This window comes from Hevea brasiliensis, chromosome 5 (assembly GCF_030052815.1).
Source record: "Hevea brasiliensis isolate MT/VB/25A 57/8 chromosome 5, ASM3005281v1, whole genome shotgun sequence".
Taxonomy (NCBI): Eukaryota; Viridiplantae; Streptophyta; class Magnoliopsida; order Malpighiales; family Euphorbiaceae; genus Hevea; species Hevea brasiliensis.
The window spans coordinates 114427279-114450529 of record NC_079497.1 but is presented as its reverse complement, the minus strand read 5'-3'; the positions used below and the strand labels follow the sequence as shown (position 1 = coordinate 114450529).

The window sequence follows — 23251 nt, the reverse complement described above, 5'->3', positions numbered from 1 at the left end:
AGTCCTTTTCTTTTAGTCATCCCCAAATAGGACTGAGACTGCAACTGATGCCAGCTTTTACCTTGCCTTCAACAGATGTCGTGTTGTTCTGACTACAGGAAGGCAGACCCTTCTGCTGCTCAGGGGCCTTTCCTCTATCGTTCTCATTTCTCAATACTTTTCTCATAAAGCATGAATATCTACCGCTTTATATATGAATTTTATAGCACATTAATTACTCTTTATAGTCAGTCAATGATTTGAAGTTAGCAGGAAGTCTATGGATTCACTAAACCTGAGTACAGCGCAACTCCTATGGCAGACTAAAATTGACAAAATGCTCAATAAACAAGTAAAACATGTGATAAAAAAAATGAAAATGTCAATGCCATAGAATCCCCAAAACGCCATAATTCCTTAACATTCAGAGACACGAGGCAACGACCGTAAACTTACGAGAGACACAAAACTGCAGGAATAAGAAACTGAATCTGTTCTCAAAGTAACAGCAAAAACAAGACATAACTAAACTAACAACTTCAACCTCACTCTGCAGACGCTTTACTTTTTCTTTGCTGCAGACTTGATGCCTTTGCACCAGTATTTTTTGGATCCTTCTTCTCGACACTCTTGATGACACCAACAGCAACAGTCTAGCTCATGTCCCTCACATCAAAACGACCAAGAGGAGGATACTTAGAAAAGGTCTCCACAATCATGGGCTTGGTGAGACCCATCTTCACAAAACCAGCATCACCATTCTTCGAGAACCTGGGCCCCTTCTCGAGCTCCTGGGCTCCTTCTCGAGCTCCTTACCAGATCGCCTATCAATCTTGGTCAGAATCTCTGAAAACTTAACAGCTATTTCCACTCACTTACACGATTGTGACTAAATTACATTCCCACCTTAAGTGATTTTTAGAAAAGTTCTTTTAATAATAGCAATTATAAGATTCGAATTCTTGACTCTATAAGTAAAATTTGACTGAAAATACAATCTAACTTCTGCAGATCTAATCACCTATTAATTGATGATGTAGTTACTTTTAAAGCTGTAAAATCAATTAAAATTAATTTTATTAAAAAAAAAACTTTTATGTCCTTACTCTTGGCCTCATTAGCAAATTTGCCCTGGTCTGTTTTGTTGATGTTGATTTTGATTAGAGTAAGATTAATCAGTTAACTGGTTTATTAGCCATTTAATTAGAAATTGTTTAATGTTTTCTGCACGCATACATTGTCTTATAGTTATGTGAAATTATTTATATTTAAAAAAAAAATTTACATTTTCAGAAGTGAGAACGCACTACTTCGTGTAATTTCTCTTTTTTTTTTAAATATCTAATTGTTGACATCGATTAATCTATTTAGTTAATCTTTCTTTCTTTTTTTTTTTTTTTTTTACAGTTCTATCATTTATTCAAATTTAAAATTAACTAGAATTAAAAATTTATAGTTGGAAGTAGTAGTGAATGCTATGAATACCCATTGATCGCTAAGCACTACACAATTGGGTCCGAGCACTGAGTGGTAATGCAGAATAAAGAAGCTATTTGTGTGATATTGAAAATGATTCCCAGCTCATGATCATTAAATGATGTATCCAATTATAAAGCTTCCTAGCCCAATCAAAAGCATAAATTTAATTTGACATAGCAATAATTTGAGAAAAATGGAAAGGATGGCTGACAACAACGTTCACAACGAAGACAAGCAGGCTAGTGTTTGTTAGTTTCCCTGTTGACATCATAAGCTACTTTTGCTTGCACATATCAAGGAGGATACCCTACACCTTTCAAGAGTTATCTACATTAGATGCTAACAATGAGGATACCCTACACCTTTCAAGAGTTATCTACATTAGATGCTAACAATGTATGTTCCATATGTTTTGAAATTTCATGAGGAAAAACAATGTCAAAATCTGCATTTATAAAGAACAAATCAGACGATAATTGCATATGCAAACATGCTACAAACTCAGGCGTTCTATTCATTCACACCAACCCACCCTCACATTAAGTTCTATTCGGCATTCTCCATGAGCAAAGAAAGTTAGACGAACTTTGTCATATGTGGAGGGAAGGCTGTATTTTGGCAACGATCACATCAATCAGCCAATTCATCAAGCCCATAGTCCTCACCAAAATATCTATCAACCAAACCATTTGCCATGTTTCTCAGATCTTCATTCTCATGAAACTGAAATCTTTCCATGGCTTCGATCCCATCCTCTTGTTCAACAAGCTTTGGGCCCTCACCATTTGGCATCCCCCTTAAAACCTGCAAGCACAGATTGATAATTGAAGTGCCTCCTTCAAAAAATGATTTGTTCAGAAACAAGATTCTCACCAACTAAATACAAAGATATCATTCTAAATAAAGAATTTTTTAACCCAATTTGAATTCAGTGCATACATTCTGTTTTATCATTCATTCTAACTAAAAAGAGAAACCCATATGATCAGCCAAAAGATAGCTTAGCAAGAAAATAAGACTACCATATATGAATTAACTTGCCATATGTGCACACAATTTTGTTTGCTACAAAAAAGTGTCTCAAAGTGTTAAAAATTTTTAAATAAGAAAGAAATCAAGATCCAATACTTTCTAGAACCAACAATGCAGGGAATCCTCTTACATTGAACCATCTTTCTTCTAACATATTCTAAGTAGTTTATAAATTGTTCAATTGCTAAATACTGGATGATAAATAAATGTAAGTACTTAAAGAATCCAATGCTATTTTAATACAACACTGTATTCAACAAATTTCCTAACAGAATTGAAAAACCGCTTCTAATCTATAAGTTATTAACATGATTAAAATCTAAATTTTCTTTAAAAAAATACTGTTTACATTAATCAAATTCGCATAAGATTTTTTGCTAAACAAGTTCAAAATATTGCTAATGTGCAATGCATATGAAAACTGAAAGGTGCAAACCATATATTGATATTACTTGTTCTAGTACATAGGTTCATGTCTGTCCCATAAGGAAAAGTCACTAACAATGGCCACTAAAGCAAAGGAAACAATGAAAGTAAACCACTGGACAATGAAGAAAACCATACTTTAAATATCAATACACATACTTTGCAGGATATAAGTTGCACATAAATCAGCGAGTACATCATTTACTTACCAGCTCTATAAATTGAAGACCTAGTCTTGCAGCCTCTGTATCAACGGATCTAACCAAGTCAATAAAAGCAGGAAGGCATCCTCTACCAACAAGGGGAACTAAGTGCTCCAAAATCAGGTCTGGCTTTCCATTGCCTTCTGCTGGGGCAACACAGAGATTACCCAAAACATAAGCTACTTCTTTTCTTATGTCGAAGGGTGCTGTTGAAAGAAGCCGCAATAGTAGTGGCACTGCCTCACTAGAATAGACGAACTGTTTGTGCTCAACTGAACCGGCAGCTATATTAGATAACACCCATGCAGCTTCCTACATCATTGATAAAGCTCCTAGTAATAAAGGGCAATGAGGTTTCATGTCAAAAAAAAAAAAAAAAACTGACTCACCTTCTTCAAGACTCGATGTTCACTCTTCAAACATTTTACCAGGACCTCAATAATATTATCTGAAATTTTCATAGAAAATATTTTTTAAACAGTATATAATAAGGAATAGAGCTTCTCAAGTTAAGAAAGTATTTCGCTAACCTGTGATTTCACGTCCAGGAATAAGAATAGCAGAAATTGTGTGAGAATCACCAGCTATAAGATTACCTAAACTTCTCAGCAACTAAAAAGGAAATACTTGTTAATTGGTCCAATCATCAAGCAATAATAACTTTAAACACATCCAAAAACCATTTAACTACACATACCACATAATCTTGTACCAACTTAATATAATGCTTAGAGCCTAGAGGAGCCACAAAAAACATCTATTATTCCTTCGGTTAATTTGATTTTCGTGATGAGGAACAAATAAGAAAATTTCAACTGTAGAGAGTTAAATATGGAGAGACACCAATTTCCTTTAAAATATGCATTATGGTCAAATTCTACATAATGAAAGATAAACCTATAAAATCATATTGTCAGATTTGCTCAGTTTTTGAAAGCTTGCTTTCGGTATGAACCTCAATGGAAAAATAAAATTTAAATAGTCCTAAGAAAAGTATTCAAGCCAAGGAACTCATCAGATCAGATTTTCAAGATGAAAACATTTAACAGAAACCAGCACAAACTTTAAAACCTCATCAGCACTAACCATTACACTTTTCACACACTAAATGTACAAAAAAAAAAAAAAACCACCACCATATCCAATGTTATTTTGTGAAGTTTTTGGGCATATGCCTGCACAAAATGAACCATCTTAAGTTTTCTGAGCATCGAAAAACTAGTGCGCAAATAAATGCTTTCAAAACTCAGTGCACGTTACCGGAATGAGCAATTGCAAGCTGTTTGATGTTGCTAATCTTTGTATGAGCAGTTGAAGAACATCACTTTTCACCAGCATATTGGTAGCAAAATTTGAGAGGGCTGAAAGATACACGACTACCCATGCTACTTCAGTTGCCAACTCCTCATCCCTGAATTTGGAAAGCACACTTACTATTCAAACTTGAGAATAAACTTTATCCAAGAATAAAAGAACTTGAGGATAAACTTTCTCCAAGAATAAAAGAATTTTGGTTAATTGATATTTTAATTCCACAGAAATTAAGAAAAGACAGTATATCTACTCCTATATAGTTTTCACGATGATAGTTCCACCTAGTAGATGGAGTATCAAAACAACTAGTTCTCCAGGAATTTTTCTCATCAAAAGCTCATTCAAAACAAGCAGAGCCTTATCAGTGAACATTGTAACTGCAACTAAACAGCAGCAATAGCATAACCTAAAGACATTCCACAATTAAGTCCAAAAGGTGGACTTTCTAGATAATAAACAAAATATAGTGGAAAGTAACTTTAATTATGAGAATAATTCTCAATTAAATTTGAAATTGAAATTCGAGAGAGAGAAAGAGAGAGAGAGAGAGAGAGAGAGAGAGAGGAGGAAACAAAAGTGATGTGAACCCGCCTAACTTCATGCTGTGTTATTTAAACGGGTTGTCTCAGAAATTGCCATCCCAACTTTAAATGACTTCTGCTTATGCGGAACAGGGTTGATATAACAATGAAACCATTTAATAATGCTCAGTAAACCTGGTCAGCCACTTCAATCTCCACAAGGATTAAAATGGAAAGGGCCCAAACAGACAATTTGGTAGAGGAAGAGGCAGTTGAAGATGCTTTAAGAATTAATCTTTATTGGCCAGAACTTAATAAAATCACTTAGGCAAATAAGAGTTCACTTACGCTTTTCTCAAGTGCCGACATATTGCATCCAGTACCCCATCAACTCGAATGAGTTCTGTTGCAGCTTTAGAATCCGGTCCCTACATTCAAGCAAACTGCAGCTATGTTGTAAATGGAATTTGGAAAGAACACAGAAGCAAACAGATTTGCCTATGATAGAATCTTGATGAACTTCAGTCAAATAATAATAATTTGAAAAAAAAAATGATGCAGCAGTCTCTTTTAAGAAGACTGACTGCAGGTTATGTGCCAACCTAACACCAAATGGGCATTTATTCAAGGATGCTGGAGCTGATTTGACTAACCTGATGTGATAGCTTCCGATGCACCAACAGCCAAAAAATATAAAATGGGAAGAAAAAACTAAAGCAGATAAGTCTAGATGTAGTTACTGGAAACTAGTTCACACTTAGGATAGAATATCTAAGAATAGAAACATGAAGGTAGTGAAATAGATATACCATAAAGTATCATAATAGGGCTTCTAGAAAGAATTCACTAGGGACTCTTGGGGATCACACCACAGATCCCGTGTATATAGCTTCTCAACAATCAAAGCAGTAATGCAAAATTCTGCTTTAGGACCTCTTTTTCAAAATATGGCCCATCTAAGGAGGTTCCTGGAGAGCCTGAATTGAGGAAGTTTCTCCAAGTTATGGGCTAGGCAGCTAGCCTCCCCAAGGGTGAAGTTCCCTTAGGAAACAAATGTTCTTCTCCTAAAGACCGGAACTTCTTCTAAGACCACAAAATTGACCCCTTATTATAAAACTCTAGATTATTCTTATTTGCACAGAACTCAGTAACAGTTTTCTTGAGCTATCATCAGGAGGTCTTGAATTGAAGTAAAATTTGGCTTCCTTCCAAAGCCTTCTGGACTCCTAACCATCACCATCTTGAGAAAATTAAATGATAATCAAGATCTAGCACGTTGAGCTTTTCCATGGCAAGGTAGACCATAGATCCAGGCCAAGAGTCCTCAATACACAGAGACACATGCACAAGATGTTCATGAGGAAAAGATTTAAAAACCTTGATTAGGTTTGATAATGCCCAAGCAGCTGTTCTAACGGTTGAACCCTTGTTTGGTAGCATCATTCTAGCAATAGGCAGTAAGGCTCCTTGGGCTAGCAAAACATTCCTCAAATCTTCCCCTTCTCCAGCAACATTTCCCAATGCCCATGCACACTGCTCAGCAACAGGCAAAGAACTCTTTTCTGCAGAAGAGAGTAATTATAAATGCAAAACCAAAAGAAGCATAATGATCCAGTAAAGTTTCAAGCAATTATTGCATCATAAAACAAGGAATGAAATATTAAACATGTGGACGACAATATAAACGACATATAAAAACATATTGCCAATAATTTGAAGAAGTTAAAAGTCACCATGTTCATGAATCATAAAGTTTCAAGAAAATAATTTATACACTCCATTTCAACTGTCAAACTCAGATATATCTTATATTTCTTTCAAGTATGGACTCATGTAGTTGCAACTACAATATTTGTATGATAAAAGTATTGAGAAGGCATGGAGAAAGAAGGAAGGGGGGAAACTGTTTCTTGATACAGAAAAGAAATGCATTAGCCATCACTAACCTCCAAGGTGTGCAATAAGCAATGGTAATGCAGGCAGTAAAGCCTTTGTTTCTTCTGGTTTTCCTGCTGCTATGTTTGTAAGGCACCAAGCTGCCTCAAGCAACTGCAATATTAAAAAATTAAATAAATAAACAAAAAAGGTAAGTGTTCCTATTCCCACTGCTTATTTTAAGCAGCAGCCATAAAATAAGTTTTTTATTTTGTTCACAGACTGTAAAGGTAATTATTATACATTGGCTATAGGCAAGAAAAGTCATTTCAGCATAGGTTGGGAATTGAAAAAGCTAACTAACAGATGATCAGAATTTAAAAATATCTATATCCATAGATACCTTTCTCTAACCACCTTCAGTTCAAGAAAAAAAACTATTACTTTTGTCATAAATAAGTCTAGCCAAATATCTATATGCAGAAGAAAATAATTCATGAAGACTATGAACAACAAAATAAAACAAATCTTTCAACCTGTTCATCAGGAGAGCCAAATGAAAGGCACTGCACAAGTAGCGGAACTGCTCCAGCTTTAAGAGCAGCTTCAACAGGAGGGAATTCAGATCTTGACAGCAAACGCCTTAGTTCACGAAGTGCACCAACTTTCTTCTGCATTGCACCTTTTCCTCTATTGATTTAATATCAAACACAGTACAAGCAAATTTCAAAAGAAAGATCACGAATCCCCACAATAGAACCAATCATCAAACAATTTAGATTGCAATTACACAACATATTAATGAATAAAGAAATATTCCAAAAAATATAGAAGAATAGAAAAAAATTTTTCCTCTTTCCACAGAAAATGCTTTTATGTCTTCCCCTCCAAACCAACCAACAAATAGCAACAGAGATTAACTCAGGAAATTTTTTTTTATCCCCTTTTATTATATGGGAAAAAAAACCAATCCGGACCACAATTCTTCCTCAATCAAACCAGCTAATACCAGAAAATACCAAAAGCTAAGCACGATTTCAAATAACCTCCAACAATAGCAAAAGCAAATGTTTTACTGATTCCACATCAAATTCAAAAAGCTTTGAGAAATGGAATGCTCAGCTAAATATAAACAACCGTTTCACCCATTTTGTGTAACAATGTGTAAAAACATTTACATACTGAAAAGCAATAGCAGACTTCAACTCTTCCACTGCCGACAAAGTTTGAGCCTCCAGAATCGATTGCTCTTCGTCAATCATCATGTCACTGTCAAGAGGAATATCACTATCACCACTAATCCCTACTCTGCAAAGGCGCTTTGCCCGCACTAATGATTCTCTCCTTTCCTTACCCACAGCCACAGCATTCTGCCGTCTCTTCTGTGCCGCAACACTCCCAACTACCCACAGCAAACACAGGAAGCATTTCACTCAAAATGAGAATAAAAATCCAATCAAACTTAAAAGGAAGCTTATTAAGTGCCTACTTAAATATAGACTCTAAAGCCCACATTTTGAATTCACAAAATTTAATCTGTTTGATTCTTGGAAAAGCATGAATGAAACTAATTCAATATGCAACTGCTTGATAGTTGAAATAGAAAACCTAACAAACAAGAAGCAACAGCCCAAAGAGAAACAGTAGAAGGAGAATAAGAAGAAGCAAACCTGAAGACTTGATAGGGTCTCTTTTATGAGAAGCCAATCCATCTTCAGCCATTATAGAAAGCTTTTGAGAAAGCAGAGAAGTGTTTGTGCAGCGGTAAGGTTTTGAATGAGCAGAAATGGGAACAGAAAACCCCCAAAATGACAACGATTCTCTGCAATTCACGAGCCCAAGCGCCAAAACTCGCGGCCTTTGATCAATTGCTAATTTATTCTTCGCAAAATGCACAAAGGTCCTCTCTTAAACTTTTATTTAACACTTACACCCAAAACGTTTTCAATATATCACTCGACTCAAGTCTCCACCTTTTTTTCATTTATTATTTTTTTAAAACAAAAATAAAAAAGAAAATTTTAAAATCCTTAAAATATGTATTTTAAGATATAAATAAAATTTTGTTTTTATTATTTAAAACTTAATTATTTTATTCCTTCTGCTTATAGATATATAAATTTTAATTTATTTTTTAACCAAAAATAAGTTGTTGAACCATATGGATTATCCAAGTATTTTTTTAATAATAATAAAAAAATAATAACTAAAGACATATCAAATCTTTCTTGATTTGTATTCAATTTTTTTATTAATATTTTCTTTTATATGATGATCAAATATAAATTTTCTGTAGATTAGGATCAAATATAAATATCTAGTCATATAATCTTTTTTGTAAATTATTTTTAGGAAGTAGTGAAAAAAATTATATAATGTTAAAAAATAATTTAGTTATTATAATAAAAATATATTAAATTTAATGTAAATTAATTTTAATACTATATAATTAATATATTTAATTATTTATTTTACTTATTTCAATAATAATAATACTAATAATAATAATAATAATATTAATAATAAAATACCCTTGTCAACTTCACATGCAATGTTGAGGCAAATGATGTCTTCTTCAATAGATAGATAATACCCGGGCCATTCCTAGTCCACTAAAACTCTGAGTTAGGTAACTTTTTGATGCATGGTTTTTTTTTTTTTTTTAGGTAATAGTACATTCTCATTATCAAATTCTGTGTGCATATATTTTTTTATTTATGACAAAAAAAATTTTTTTTTGATAAAATAAAAAAGTACAGAAATAACTAGAAGCTTAAAGTGCAACCCCTGTTTCAATAAATGCAAAAAATATTGTATCCAACAATGAATTTTAGGTGTTGTACTTTAACCAATCATTTTAATATCACAGCTTCTCAAACTAATTAAGATGTTTAAAAATTTTGTATTCTTATTTTATTTTTTCATAATTTATAAAATTCTAATTATATTATATTATTTTATTTTTAAAAAATCTTACCTCTGATCTACGACAATGACATTTTAGTAATATATATATTTATTTTATCATACCAAAATAAGAATATGTAACTATTATGTATCATATTATATTCTTAAATATATTAATAATAAAAATTATGTCATATAATACAATTTAATATAGTTGTTACGATTTAAATTATGGGTCGGATCGACACTAAAATTTAGATCTACATAAGGTCTGCGAAACTCGTGGCAAACTCAACTAATCTTTAAGTTATCCATGAAGCACATATTTGAAGCCCAATTTCAAGAGATCAATCAAACAGAGTCTGACCATAATATAGACTATCCAATGGCTCAAAATAAAATCATTTGAGAAGTTCAGCTCACCCTTACAATCATTCACAAATCAATATAAAATCAAATGAGAGTTAAACTCTCTCATCCAATAGTCATTCATCCACACATTTACACATACATAGATTAATAAGTTTACAATTCAAAAAATAATTAATCTTATAGTCTCAAACTAAATAAAATGGTTCTACAAATACGGAGATCTATAATTCAATTTAATAATACAAAATATGAAAATAAAAATTTATGGACCTATGAGAAAGGAAACAGATTAAACACAAGGATAAACTCTCTTGTAACATGGAAAAATGGATAAACAGGGGTAAGCATTCGACTCATAAAGTAATATAGTAACTTTACTTACAATTTCTATAACTATCTATGTCTAGTGCATTATAAGAGTGAAATACATTATCTTCACATATTTCAAACAAAAAGTCATAATCACATTAAAGGCAATTTAAAGGACTCACACATCCGTGTGTCACATCCATACTCACACACACACATATATATGAGAATTTATCCCCTATACAGTTTTCTTAGTTTCAATATTTCCTACTAAGATTAACTCAAAGCTGGACTTTTTCTTAATATCCAGATGTAGGGGCCAGCGAGATCAACTCAAAACTGTGCCTACCCCGACTTATCTATAATAAGGATCGGGTCGCAGTGAGTCAAACTCTAACAGCGTTTACCTGTCCTACCCATATCCATATACACACCTTGTAACACCCCAAAATTTTAAAATTTTTATTATTTTATGAATATTACTGATATTTTAATTTTATTTAAATTTTAAGAAATTATTTGAGATTTTTTGGATTTTAAAAATCGGGTTCGATTTTCCGAAAATATAAACTTTGATGATTTTTAAAAATTTATTTAAAGATCACGTGGCAAAACTAAAAATATATTTGGAGTTTACGAATTTTTTTGAGTTTTCTGAAATTTTTTCGGAATTTTTGGACCTCATTTTCGGTCCCGAGGCAGAGTAAAAATTTAAAATTTTGTATCCTAAATCGAACCGGCTGAATCGAACCGGACCGGATCGGACCGATCGAATCGGACTGGTCTTCTTCTTTTTCTTCCTCCTTCCCGCGCGCGTCCGACCCCTCTCCCTTTCTCTCTCTTTTTCTCTCTCCTCCCTCCTCCCCTTGCCGCGCCCTCACACCCACTCGCCGTGACCCTCGGTAGTCTCATTACCGTTGCCGCTGGAACGCCGAAGTGGGCGCGAGCGGCCTGGGCGTTTAAACTGCGCCAAAATCCGGCCGATCCGGCCACCAATCGGATCGGGTCTTGTGTCTAAATTTATCTACTCATCGAGAGCTTTCCATAAACACCAAAAATATCGAAATCCATTGAGCGGTTTGTCAAATTTTTGCCTGGAGAGTTTTAGCCCATTTTGACTTTCGAGCTAGATTTCTCGCAAACCGTGAATCCCACGAAAAGATCGAGAGTACCATAGCGCTCCACTCGTCGAGAGCTTCGCGGCGACATAAATTTCGAATTTTTTCGATACCGTTTTTCGATGGGTCCCACGGAACTTCGCAGTATCTTTCCAAGCATTAAATGAGCTTAGAAAATTCTGAAAAATTTATGTACTAACCCCCGTGTTGTGGGCTTCGTGTAGGTATCCTCAATTCGCGGAAATTCGACAGTTGACCGGGTCTATGAATTTTCGGCCAGACAGACCCGTTACCGGAAAAAGTCTCCGAATTGGACTGAGGTTTTGGCTACCCCCCCCCCCTCCCCCCATTGTCAGACATCCCGAGTGCGTCCCCGGAGTCAGAATCGGTAAAGGTAAACCCGAACCTTGCTTTTCCGTAATTTTCTAGTGCTTAAATAGGATTAAAAATCCATAAAATATTCGTGGTAGCTCAGAAAATTATGATTCTTTTTGCAATAGCCTAGTAATATTGCTAAGGACCGCGGGGCAAAGATTTAGAATTTTTAGAGCTTATTTGGGTAGTTTTTGCAAAAATGATCAATTATAAGGACTAAATTGAAATTTTATATATTGTGATGGATGACTGATTTAATGGGCCCAGGAGGGGCTGTGTGATGTGCTTGAGTTGTGGATATATGGATTGTGAATATAGAAGTGTGTTTTGAGCCATTTTGCAGGTTGGGTAGGTCCTAGGTATAGGGGAGACTCTGCCGGATTTTCTGCACGACTTATGACGTATTTGGTATTTTCTTGATTTGTATTGAGTCATTTATATTAAATAATTGTAATATAATTGTCAGGTGAGCCGGGACAGCCTTCTTCCTCCGCCCAGCTGCCACAGTGACCGTTGTCAAGTCTGTGAGTAAAATATTAATTTTAATTGTAATTTCGATATTATTATATGTTTAAGCATGCCCATGCATCACTTATATGCATATATCTATGTAGATAAATCTTAGGCACGATTTATGTTGCATTCATAACTGTGAAAGTGCCATGTATGTTGTTGTGGTAATTTGGAGCAGTGTGCGTGTATTGGCGTGCGTGTGATGTGGTGTGGACTATGGATAGGACGGGTAGTCACGGCTTGAGTTCTTCGCTGGGACTCGATTCTTCGGGGGTAGTCACGGCTTGAGTTCTTCGCTGGGACCCCGATTTGGTTTATTAAGTGAAAGTCCGGCTTGAGTTCTTCGCTGGCACCAGGTTGGATTTAAGAGAGCTGTATAGGTGATTAGCTCTCATATATTATGATTAATATTATTGGGTGTGTGAGTGCTCCAAATTACCTTATTGCTGTTATGATGTGAATTTATTGCTGATGCTGCATTTCACTCCACAGGGTGCATTAGTTTTAGATAGTTAAAATTGATATTTTACTCTCTGAGTCGAACGCTCACTCCTGTTCAATATTTTTTTCAGGCTACAGGAGGATTTTATTGTGGTTAACCTGCTTTTCTCCTTCGCAGGTTGTTTATCAATATTTGTGTAATTTTATTTACTCCTAGAATTTTCGCATGTGTTAGAAATGTTTAAATGATTCGGGTCTGTAATATAAATTGTTATGTGGACCTGTAAAATTTTTATATGCATGTTTGATGGACTGGATGAGGGAGCTGAGCTCACATTTATCTTTATGTTGATATGAGTACGTGGAGGGTGAGCTGAGCTTCCCAATTGATGATATATTTTGTTTACAGGTTGGGTGAGTCAAAAACTCCCCGTTGAAATGTCCACTTTATGGCCGGACTCTATCCGGTTGATTTTTTGAAATTGGGCCCAAATGGGCTTTAGAGTTGAATTAATGAATAGTTAGGCTTACTACGGGCCTCGGGGGCTTTAGGCTGGCCTAGGTCCTAGTGCCGATCCGGCCCATAGGTTGGGTCGTGACACACCTACTCACACACACAACTCTAGATCGCCATAAAACAGCAATCACAATAATATCATCGAGAACAAATACAATATAAATCGTGCCTAATATTTACTACATATATATATATATATATATATATATATATATATGTATAAGTGATGCATGAACATGCTTTGAATATAATAATGTTGAAATTTTAAATAAAATCAATATCTACTTATAGTACTCAAAAAATTACTACTGTGGATGGACAAAAAAAAAAGGCTAGTCCGGCTTACCTAAACATTATATTACAAATTGATCAATATTTATTTAAAATAAAACTTTGAAAGAGTCAAAGACAGCCTATATTTGTAAAAAATTTGGCATAATTTTATTTACACCTATGACCTACTAAACTTGCAAAGTAGATCAAATCACACTTCTAAAATTACAAGTCTCAAATTCACATATTAACAACATCATCTAGCCCCTCTTGGGCCTTCCAATTAGTTAAAATTTACATATTACATATAAAATAATTATTTAAAAAATTAAAATATTACAATAATATGATACATTAATAAATTATATTATACCCGATCCAAACATGATATAAACATTGTAATAATGCATGACTTAAACTTAATTTATTTTATAATAAAATTCTCATAATTTTCAACAAGTAATTTACACGTAACTCATTAATATAATGCATTTAAAGATATATTTATTTTTATTTTCTCTCTCACGTCATGGCATTATATAACTTTCTTTTTTTTTTTTCAATATTTTTTATTTCTCCTTAACTTTTAGTTGATCTCTTTGTAACCCTCTCAATGCTTCTTTCATCTCCATAAATTGTCAATTTCCGATCATCTGTAACTTACACAATCATATCCCTCTCTCTAAAAATTTATATCCCTCGCCATCAAAGGAGCACCATTACGTAGTAGTAAATTCTTTTGGTTCGCTTATGAAGGAGCGACCTATAGCGTCGCCAATGAAGAAGTTATCGACCCTCGCCATTGAAAGACTTAGTATTTAATAGACAACCCAACTGAAGATGTCACAATACAATGATTGAATGCTCCTGTTTGCCGTTGTGATGAAGAAGCCAAATTAACAATATCATGGAAAATGTTAACCGCAAAATAGGTTTAATTGGTGCAATCAATATAAAATAAGTTAAAATCATTTATTTTATTTGGCACATGCTACTAGTTAGAAGTATGCACTATAATCAAATAATCAAATAAAAATAAGTAAAAATTCAATTAGGTTTTATAACTTTATTGGTACTATTTGAGTTATAATTATTTTTTTTTGTAAACACATCACATTTATTATTTGACAAAAAAAAAAATATAATTATAAATATATTTTAATAATATTTTATTATTTAATAATACAAATTATATACTATTTTTTAATTTAGTTATAATCTATAATTAATAGTTGATCAAACATTTTAATTTTATTTGATTTCCTATTATTTTTAATTTAATTATTATTTTAAAATATTAAAAATTTTGATACTCTTATATTTGTTGAAAATGTTTAATTTAATTAATTTTAAATTTTTATCTAAATTATTGTAGAAATTTAGATTTAAATTTAATTTAGTTTAAAAATTAAAATTTTGAGCTAAAATTAAGTTTAATTTTAAGATTAAATTTTTTTTATTTAGTTGAAAAAAATTCAAGTCTTTTTAATTTTTAAATTAAATTTAATTTAAATTAAAAAATTAAAAATAAACTAAATCAAACCTACCATTGAAAATAGGGTGAAATTCACCCTTGCTCGATGGTTCAATATATATGTACAAGCCCCAAACCTGTGTCCCCTCCTCTTTGCTGGCTGCTCCTCGTCCCTTCCTAGTTCCTAGGGCTTGCTTTTCTTCATCCTTATCCTTATGTAACTTTCTACGTCTTCGGATTATCGAGAACAATCACAGAACACGAAACCCAAACACCACCACATCTCACAGATCTCTCGCCATTCTCCACACCCAGAATTATCAATATCACCATGGCCCATCCTCCACTCAAGGCCGTCACTCTCACCCACGTCCGGTACCAAAAGGGCGACCACTTAGGCCATTTATTAGCTTGGATCTCGCTAGTCCCGGTCTTCATAAGTTTAGGTGGATTCATTTGCCATTTCTTCTTCCGTCGCGAACTCCAGGGCATGTTCTTCGCTCTTGGCCTCATCATTTCCCATTTCATCAGCGACTTCATCAAGACATTGGTCCAGCAAGCCCGCCCCGAGACCTGCATCTTTCTCGAGATGTGCGATTCGCACGGCTGGCCATCCAGTCACTCTCAGTACATGTTCTTCTTTGCCGTCTACTTTACTCTATTGACCTTTAAAGGAATTGGGTTAACCAAAGTTAATCACAAGTGGGCGAGGTGTTTCCTGCCGTGGTTATTGGCGGTTTTGACCATGCAATCGAGGGTGTACTTGGGATACCATACGGTGCCGCAGGTGTTTGCTGGTGCTACTTTGGGGATTTTTCTTGGAGCAGCATGGTTTTGGGTGGTGAATTACAAGCTTTTTAATTTTTTCCCTGTGATTGAGGAGAGTAGGTTCGGGAGGATGTTTTATGTGAAAGATACTTCGCATATACAAAATGTGTTGGAATTTGAGTATGATAATGCAAGAAAAGCTAGAAAGGAGATGGCTGCCAAGTCCAATTGATCGACTAATATTGCTCTTCTAGGTAATTTGAGAATTGATCTTTGTTTGCATTTTTCCTTCTTCTAAGAATTGTTTTGTGTGTATTTATATTTCTCTTTCCCTTTAACCTTGATTTGTGATGATTAAATCAAAGTATTAGCTTTTTATGTTTCCTCATCCAATTTGTGCAATCTTAATTAGTTGAATTTTGGGTGCCAGCCACTCAATTTAAGAAAATTGTGAAAAATCATGTGAATTATTTCCGCAATACATTTATGTGAAGATTTAAGGACTGGACATGCAAAAAATGTTCTGTGATCTTATTATAAAGTTTGATTGTATATTGTCGAAAATACAACCCTAGTAGGTAAGAAAAATTTAACAAAACCCAAATAAGATATGAGATAAGGGCTATGCCATTGGCATTAGGATGGAGATAGACTTAGTTAATCAATCTCTGATGTTTAAAAGAATGATACTTGAAGGAAGGGAATTTTTTCAGTGTCTTACCTACAATATAATTGTAGTAATTATGTTTTCTAAAACTTGAAGCTAGTTTTAAAAGTCTATATAATTTCCAACCCTAATGCCACTGCAAGTTTTAGGAAGTTATTGTAGAGAATAAGTAAGTTATAATAGGCGAGAAGGTTTTTAAGCAGTTGTAACTGATTAGCTGAGCTGGACAAGTAGTTACAAGAATTTGTTAGGCTAACAAGTGCATGAATAATTTGTATATAAAGAACAGTAACTAACTTAATAGAGGGACTTTTGATTCTCTTCATAATTTGTTCTCTCTGTATACACATTCTCTATTGAGTTGATTACTTTTCTTTATATACAAATTATACACAAAATTGTTAGCCCAACAAATTCTTGTAACTTCTTGTCCAGCTCTGCTAATCAGTTACAACTGCTTAACAACTCTTCCCGCCTATTATAACTTACCTATTCTCTACAGTCATAACGATTTCCTTTTTAACTTTTAATGTACATTTGTGTTGGAATGATGCCTTTTCTGTTGATAGGCTTGATTGAACCATAAATTTATCTCATCCTGAAAGTCCCATTTGGTACTTTTTTTTTAAAATTTTTACTATCCTCAAGATTCTCTTTTTAATTCTCTATTTTAGAAGCCGTTGCCTTCTTGCTGAGATATTTGCATAGTGCCATAGCCTGATCATTCTTGTAGAATTTTGAATTTATTAGCTAAGCAACAGAAAACATACCTCTTCATTGCAGAAGCCATAGTTCTTCTGTAGGATGGTTGTGTAAGCATAACTGTTCTTGGAGAATTGTGGCTGTGTGAGACTTCTGACTTGTTAGCTACTCAAAACAAAAAAAAAAATCTTTCTTTTTTTCCCCCTCAGTAAAATAAATTGCTATTGCAAATTTATTTTGTCTTGGAGGATCTTTTTCTATCTCTTTCCTTGTTTTTGTTTTTTCCATTCTCATATAATGGTTCATAATTTAACATCATAACGATGTTAAGATTCCCAATATCCTATAATTTTTTAGCACACTGGTAGATATCTGACTTTTACAAGTATTAGTTATCATGTGGTGAATGAGGTTATATTTGTACTTCTAGTGAGTAGTGACAGTTGACCTATTGAGTAAAGTATTCTGAAGGAGCTATTGTGACTTGTATCTGCACAATTTTGGAAATATGGCATACATCTGAAACTATCATTAGCTGGAATCTGTCTGGAGGAAAGGACAATCACTCAGAATTAAATTTCAGAAAAGTTTTTATCAATCGAAAGATGCTCTTTTGTAATTAGAGCAGAATCTATTTGTGCTCATTACAAAAAACTTAAAGCTTTCATCTTGCTTTATTAGGATTGCTTGTTTGAGTTGAACTGATTAGGGAACTTCTTTATGTGCTGTTGGATGATCCATGAATATTAGTTCTTTTTAATATGTTTTGAGGAAGAAATTGATTTGTCTGCTGTATTTCTGCTAAAAGTTTGTATCAGAGTAAGGGTATTGTGGGGATGCAGTGCTTTTAAGATATTGGATGATTGGTTTCATGATATTAACAATGATACGTCTTGAGAATGGCTAAACAAAGATCAACCATCCTCAAAAACATGCTGCATGGAATGAACATATATTCAAACAAGAATGTTGAGTCAGTTCCATGTGCAGTGGCTTATAATTGAGTTCTTGTATTGTAGTGCTATTATGTCTACACACTACAAGAAAAATTTATTGAGACTAGCTTGATTTGTGTAGTCCTATTCTCTCTCATGAATGCAAACTCTTAATTATTTATTTTTTATAATTTTATTTTTGATGTTGAACACATTCTTCTAGCAATCATGTATTCTCATGTTTTTCTGCTCCATTTTGCAGGTTGGTAACTTTTTCATAGCTGCATTTTCAGATTCCATTCACTCTCCAATTGATCGTATGGATGACAAGATTCTTTATTAAGCAAGTCTTGTTTATAGTCTTGTTTATATCACTTCATCTAGAAGACCATATGGGAAGCTAGCTGGAGGGAGTAGCATTAAGGTTTAGATTATTTTAAGAATATTGATTTGTCATACTCGCAGGATCTCTACATTACTGAAAGATGTCACAGAAAACATAAATCTCTTAGACAATAAATTTAGAAACTTTACTTCACGTTGAAGCTTGAAGTTTGTACCAAAAGATCTCTTCTTTTTTGCTGTTTTCAACTCTTTAAATTAAATTATATCCATTGAATATTATTTCATTCAAGGGGTCACTTCATTAGCCTGCTTGGTGTCTTAAGAATTAATTTATTTTCAAGGCATCTAAAACACTAAAACCAACCTGTTATGGTAATATTTAGCTATGTAATTGATAAATTAATAGATTTCTTTTAGTGTATAGTTGAATAAAATGAATGTAGCATGAGTCTATGGTCTGGTCTGATTCCAAGTAGGAATCTTCATTTCGGCCTATAAAATTAAGGGTTCGAAATTGAATTAGAGGGTCTCTTGTTTCGGTTTAAATTTTGGTCTAATCGTGATCCAATTTCCTTATATTTTTGGTTTGGTTTGCTTTGAGTCAATCAAATAATTGAAGTTTTTCCATTTTTTAAAATTTAGTTTGAGCTGAATTGGATTGACATTGTTTTGTCCATTTTAATTAAAAAAGTAATTTTGATTCAATTGAAACTAGTGAAACTTGGGTCATATTCTAATTTCAAATTGAATCGAATTTACTTCAATTTAATCTAGAATTTGATTTGAATTTAGATTGAATCTATGTATCTAGATGACATTGATGTCGGTATTAGAGCTACTATTTAAAAAATATATATATATTAAATTAATTAATTTAATAGTATTAAAAATTAATTTAAAAAAAAAAACATTGAAGTTAATACTTTTTGAACTTTTTGGCCATAAAAATATTTAAATAATATCTAAAATACAATGCATCTCTGGTGCTTAGTTTTGGTATGATGGTAATTGGACAACCAAAATTACCAATCCAGATTAATTTTCCAAATTGGAAAATTAAAAGATGGAAACAAGCGGGAACCATGTGAACTCTGGTCGCTAAACCCAAACAGGCCAATTTTGGCAGCCACCTAACTCATCCTCCGCACTCCGCTCCTCTCCCTTCCCATAATCTTCACTTCACTTTCTTCTCAATGCACATCAACCGCCACTAGCCTCTCATTTCGTTCTTAAAAAATGTGGCAACTTCTCCTCGCTGCAGCAGTAGCAGGATCTACTACTTTCGTAGCTAAGCACTTGTTTGCCCAGGAACGTCCTAGAGAGGACGAAAACCCTTTTCAAGCTTCCATTGCTTCTGCATTTGATTCTCCTTTACTTTCAAACCATGGTAATGAATCTGGATACGAGAGTAATATCGAGCAGCCACCTGACGGGATCTTTAGGTTTTCGAGTTCTACTTCTTCGTCAAGTGGCAAGAAAACTAGGATTTTGAGGAAGAAATCCGGGATCACGGGTCGCCGATTGAAATTTGGTGCTGAAAATGACAAGGTTGATAAAAGATCTGATGGTTCCGAGAAGAGTGCAAAGCGATTTGCTGTTTGCTTGAAGAAGAGGAGAACTGCCAAGAGTGTGCCTTCCAAGTGTGGATCCTGTTCTTCTAAAGGTTTGTTTTTCTTCTTTTCTTTCAATTTCATTTTACTGTTTTAATTGTTGGGTTGCTGATACAGTGTAGGAAAAGTATTTAACATTAAACAAGGGCCCTTGACTGATTGAGGCACAAAATAACGCAGCATTAGTTCCACGAAAGTCCTGTTAGATGAATTGAGTAAGGGTTTTTTTATCTGCAAAAGATATAGACACTTGGTTCTTTGAATGATCGCTTCAAAATTTTTGTGCTTTGTGATGTTAATATAACAATTGAAGTTAATTCCTTATGCTCTTGTGTATTTTGAACCTATTTTAGTGAGTTACTGCTTAAGTTTAATAAGAAATGGTGGTTTGGAATCTTTTAGTGCCCTTCTGTCCCCTACTTTTTTTATAATGTGGATGGAGGAGCCATTTGAAACCTTTTTATGGCATACAACAAAACATTACAGATACATAACTCACGAACACAAGAAAATTGAAACTTTTTACCACTTTACCAGTTTCCCCAGCTGTGTTGGTGAATAGCTGTTCTGAAACACTGACAGTCGAGCTGCAATCACTAATGGAAAACACCTAGTGCTCATAATCCAAGAAAATAGAGAGAGAAAGTTTCATTTCACATTGTTTCAATATTATGTTTTAACTCACAATCGTTTTTTGTGTAAATCTTATTTATATAGGATTGTAATTAACTGCCAATAGCTACCTATCTATCTATAATTATTACTATCTGGGTCAGGTCTACCCATCAAGCTCTGGATCCCAATTTCAACATCTTGTATTCCTGTTAGATAAATTACTTTGTCAACAAGAGGAATGGAAGGAACAGGTTTGCAAGGAGTTATAGTTGTAAAATTGTAATGTTACCAAATGGTTCTTTAAACATAGAGAAATTCCCGACTTAGGCTCTGCTTTTTTAATAGAATTGTGACTTTATAATGGGTCTATTTGTAAAGACATTTATCAAAGAGTGATTTTATATATAGATTTATTTGTGTTAAAAATAAAAGGTTGGTATGTCAACTTGTCAAGGATTTTATCTGTTTTACAAAAAACTGAAATCATGTGATGATAAATCATCCTTAATGTTCCTTGTTCTTGTCATCTTTATATAAAATTGTCAGAATTGATTCATATGTTTATGGGAAAAATCACTTGGTTTCTTGACTATATGAGGAAGTGCTTCTTTGTTTTCAAGTTTGCTGTCCAATAAATTTCATGTAATTATTGAGCTGAGAATGACATCGTCTGATACTCTACAGATAGCTCTTTGTTTGGTTGTGGACTTGGAATTGGAATCATGTACATGATGTCAGCTGGGAAAGCTGAGATCAGTAAGCTAAGCCATGCCATGGACAAGACTTCAAAAATTGTTCAGGAATTAAGAACTGATCTGTATAAAAGAAAAACAGCCCAAGTTGCTGCAAGCACAAAAGATTTAATAAGTAAGAATGATCTTATTTATTATAGATCAGGTACAGGGCATAATAATGACCCAAAAGATGTCAAAGTGTCTGGGATCCCAATGATTGATGATGTTGAATGCCCAAGTAGTGTTCTTACAGAAGAGCCAGAGCCACAGCAGCTGGAAATGGATCAACTCGAAGCAGAGCTTGCATCTGAACTACAAAAACTTCCATGGTCCTATAATGAAGCTTCTGAACATGAAGGATTTAGGTTGCCAAATATGGACAAGGTAAGCCTTTCCAAATACATCTTTGTTCTTTATTCTGTAGATTTTCTTACCACTAAAAGTCATGTCCTTCCTTTTGATGCATTTATCTGCCCCTATCTTTAAGATTTGGAATAATGTGTACCTAGTTTTAAAAAATTTTTACTTCAACCTAGACAGAAGATTTGTTTCTTTGTTTTAGTTATTTGAATTTCACCTCATTGCTTAGAGGCCATTAAAAGATTACAATCCCTCTCATTTCATGGGCAACCAAAACTTTGCTTAAGCCTGGTTAACAGGGAGTCATTACAGATTGAACTTTGGTAAAATTACAGGCTTACAACTATAACTCAGAAAAGTCATTTAACTTCCTTTGATGGAAAATTCATATATAGCATCTGGATTCTGGACTAGTAGTTTGTGTTGGTGCATTTAACAGTTTGTACTGACAGTTGATATAAAGGGTGTTCAAAAACCTGATTCGTGGTAAACACTAAACAGTAGACTGTAACCTTGAGTCTTGAAGAATGGCATGTTTTGAGTCAGTGGCTGGAAAACTGGATTATCAATCTGTGATTGGCTATAAGGATGGAGTATTCCCTAGTTTTTATTAGAAACATATTGTGCAGAATGAGGCTTCGTCTGGTGGGCTTCATGAACTGGAGGGTCAAAGCAGTATTTCTTACCAATGCCATGGAGTCTTGCCATCTGAACTGGATCAGAAACTGTCTCGTTTGCTCATTGAACAACAGGAAAACCAAATTGAGGAGCTAGAATCCGAATTACATTCTGCACAATCCAAACTCCATGAGAAGGAAGCTGAACTCCAAGCACTAAAGGACTGTGTAAAACGCCTTAATGAATTCTCTCTATCAAATATATCAGGCAAGTTTTTCTGCCTCCATCCACTTAAGATTGTACGCTTATGAGATAATATTCTTGAAAGAAAGCAACAACTCAACTATTGGTTTTTGCATGAGTTGGTATTACCATGCGCTAACAAATAGGCTTGTTATGTGAAATGCCTCTCTTTGAACATAAGCATTGTTTCTCAGATGATGAAGTTGTGACACATGCTGAGCAAGAGTGCACCAGTGAATGGGATAACGAGAGCAACATGGGATCTGAGTCAAGGAAATCGGTGGTGGGGATGAAAAGGCCTATGGAATGAAGACTGCATAATTCGGTTATTAACCTATTTGATTTTAATTTGTTACACCACATGTTAATGTGTAGTTATATGATGCTATGTCTATATGATGTGGGTAGGAAGGTAACTGAGTAGGCAGTGACAGGAGTGTAACTTGACTTGCCTCCCCTAGGCCCTACTACTTCTTGTATTTTAACATGTTAGGATTTTAATTTTAAATTTTCCATTTGTTTATTA

General features: G+C 33.9%; 3 protein-coding genes across 3 annotated transcripts; 2 read left to right on the top strand and 1 right to left on the bottom strand.

The window, feature by feature from the left end:
• Positions 1-1876: 1876 nt before the first annotated feature.
• Positions 1877-8725, bottom strand: LOC110632219 (importin subunit alpha-9). The gene is made up of 11 exons (XM_021780363.2): positions 8500-8725; positions 8012-8231; positions 7366-7519; positions 6901-7003; positions 6332-6516; positions 5303-5382; positions 4380-4530; positions 3650-3731; positions 3509-3567; positions 3126-3431; positions 1877-2262 (listed from the first exon to the last, which is right to left on the bottom strand). Exons 1-11 carry the CDS (start codon positions 8549-8551, stop codon positions 2089-2091), a joined length of 1566 nt encoding a protein of 521 aa, XP_021636055.1. The 5' UTR covers positions 8552-8725; the 3' UTR covers positions 1877-2088.
• Positions 8726-15259: 6534 nt separating this feature from the next.
• LOC110632212 (lipid phosphate phosphatase gamma) lies at positions 15260-18829 on the top strand. Its single transcript, XM_021780356.2, has 2 exons — positions 15260-16150; positions 18463-18829. Exon 1 carries the CDS (start codon positions 15460-15462, stop codon positions 16126-16128), a length of 669 nt encoding a protein of 222 aa, XP_021636048.2. The 5' UTR covers positions 15260-15459; the 3' UTR covers positions 16129-16150; positions 18463-18829.
• A 719-nt stretch (positions 18830-19548) lies between these two features.
• Positions 19549-23251, top strand: LOC110632201 (uncharacterized). The gene is made up of 4 exons (XM_021780345.2): positions 19549-20208; positions 21455-21888; positions 22494-22749; positions 22920-23251. The coding sequence occupies exons 1-4, from the start codon at positions 19782-19784 to the stop codon at positions 23033-23035; spliced, it is 1233 nt and encodes a 410-aa protein (XP_021636037.2). The 5' UTR covers positions 19549-19781; the 3' UTR covers positions 23036-23251.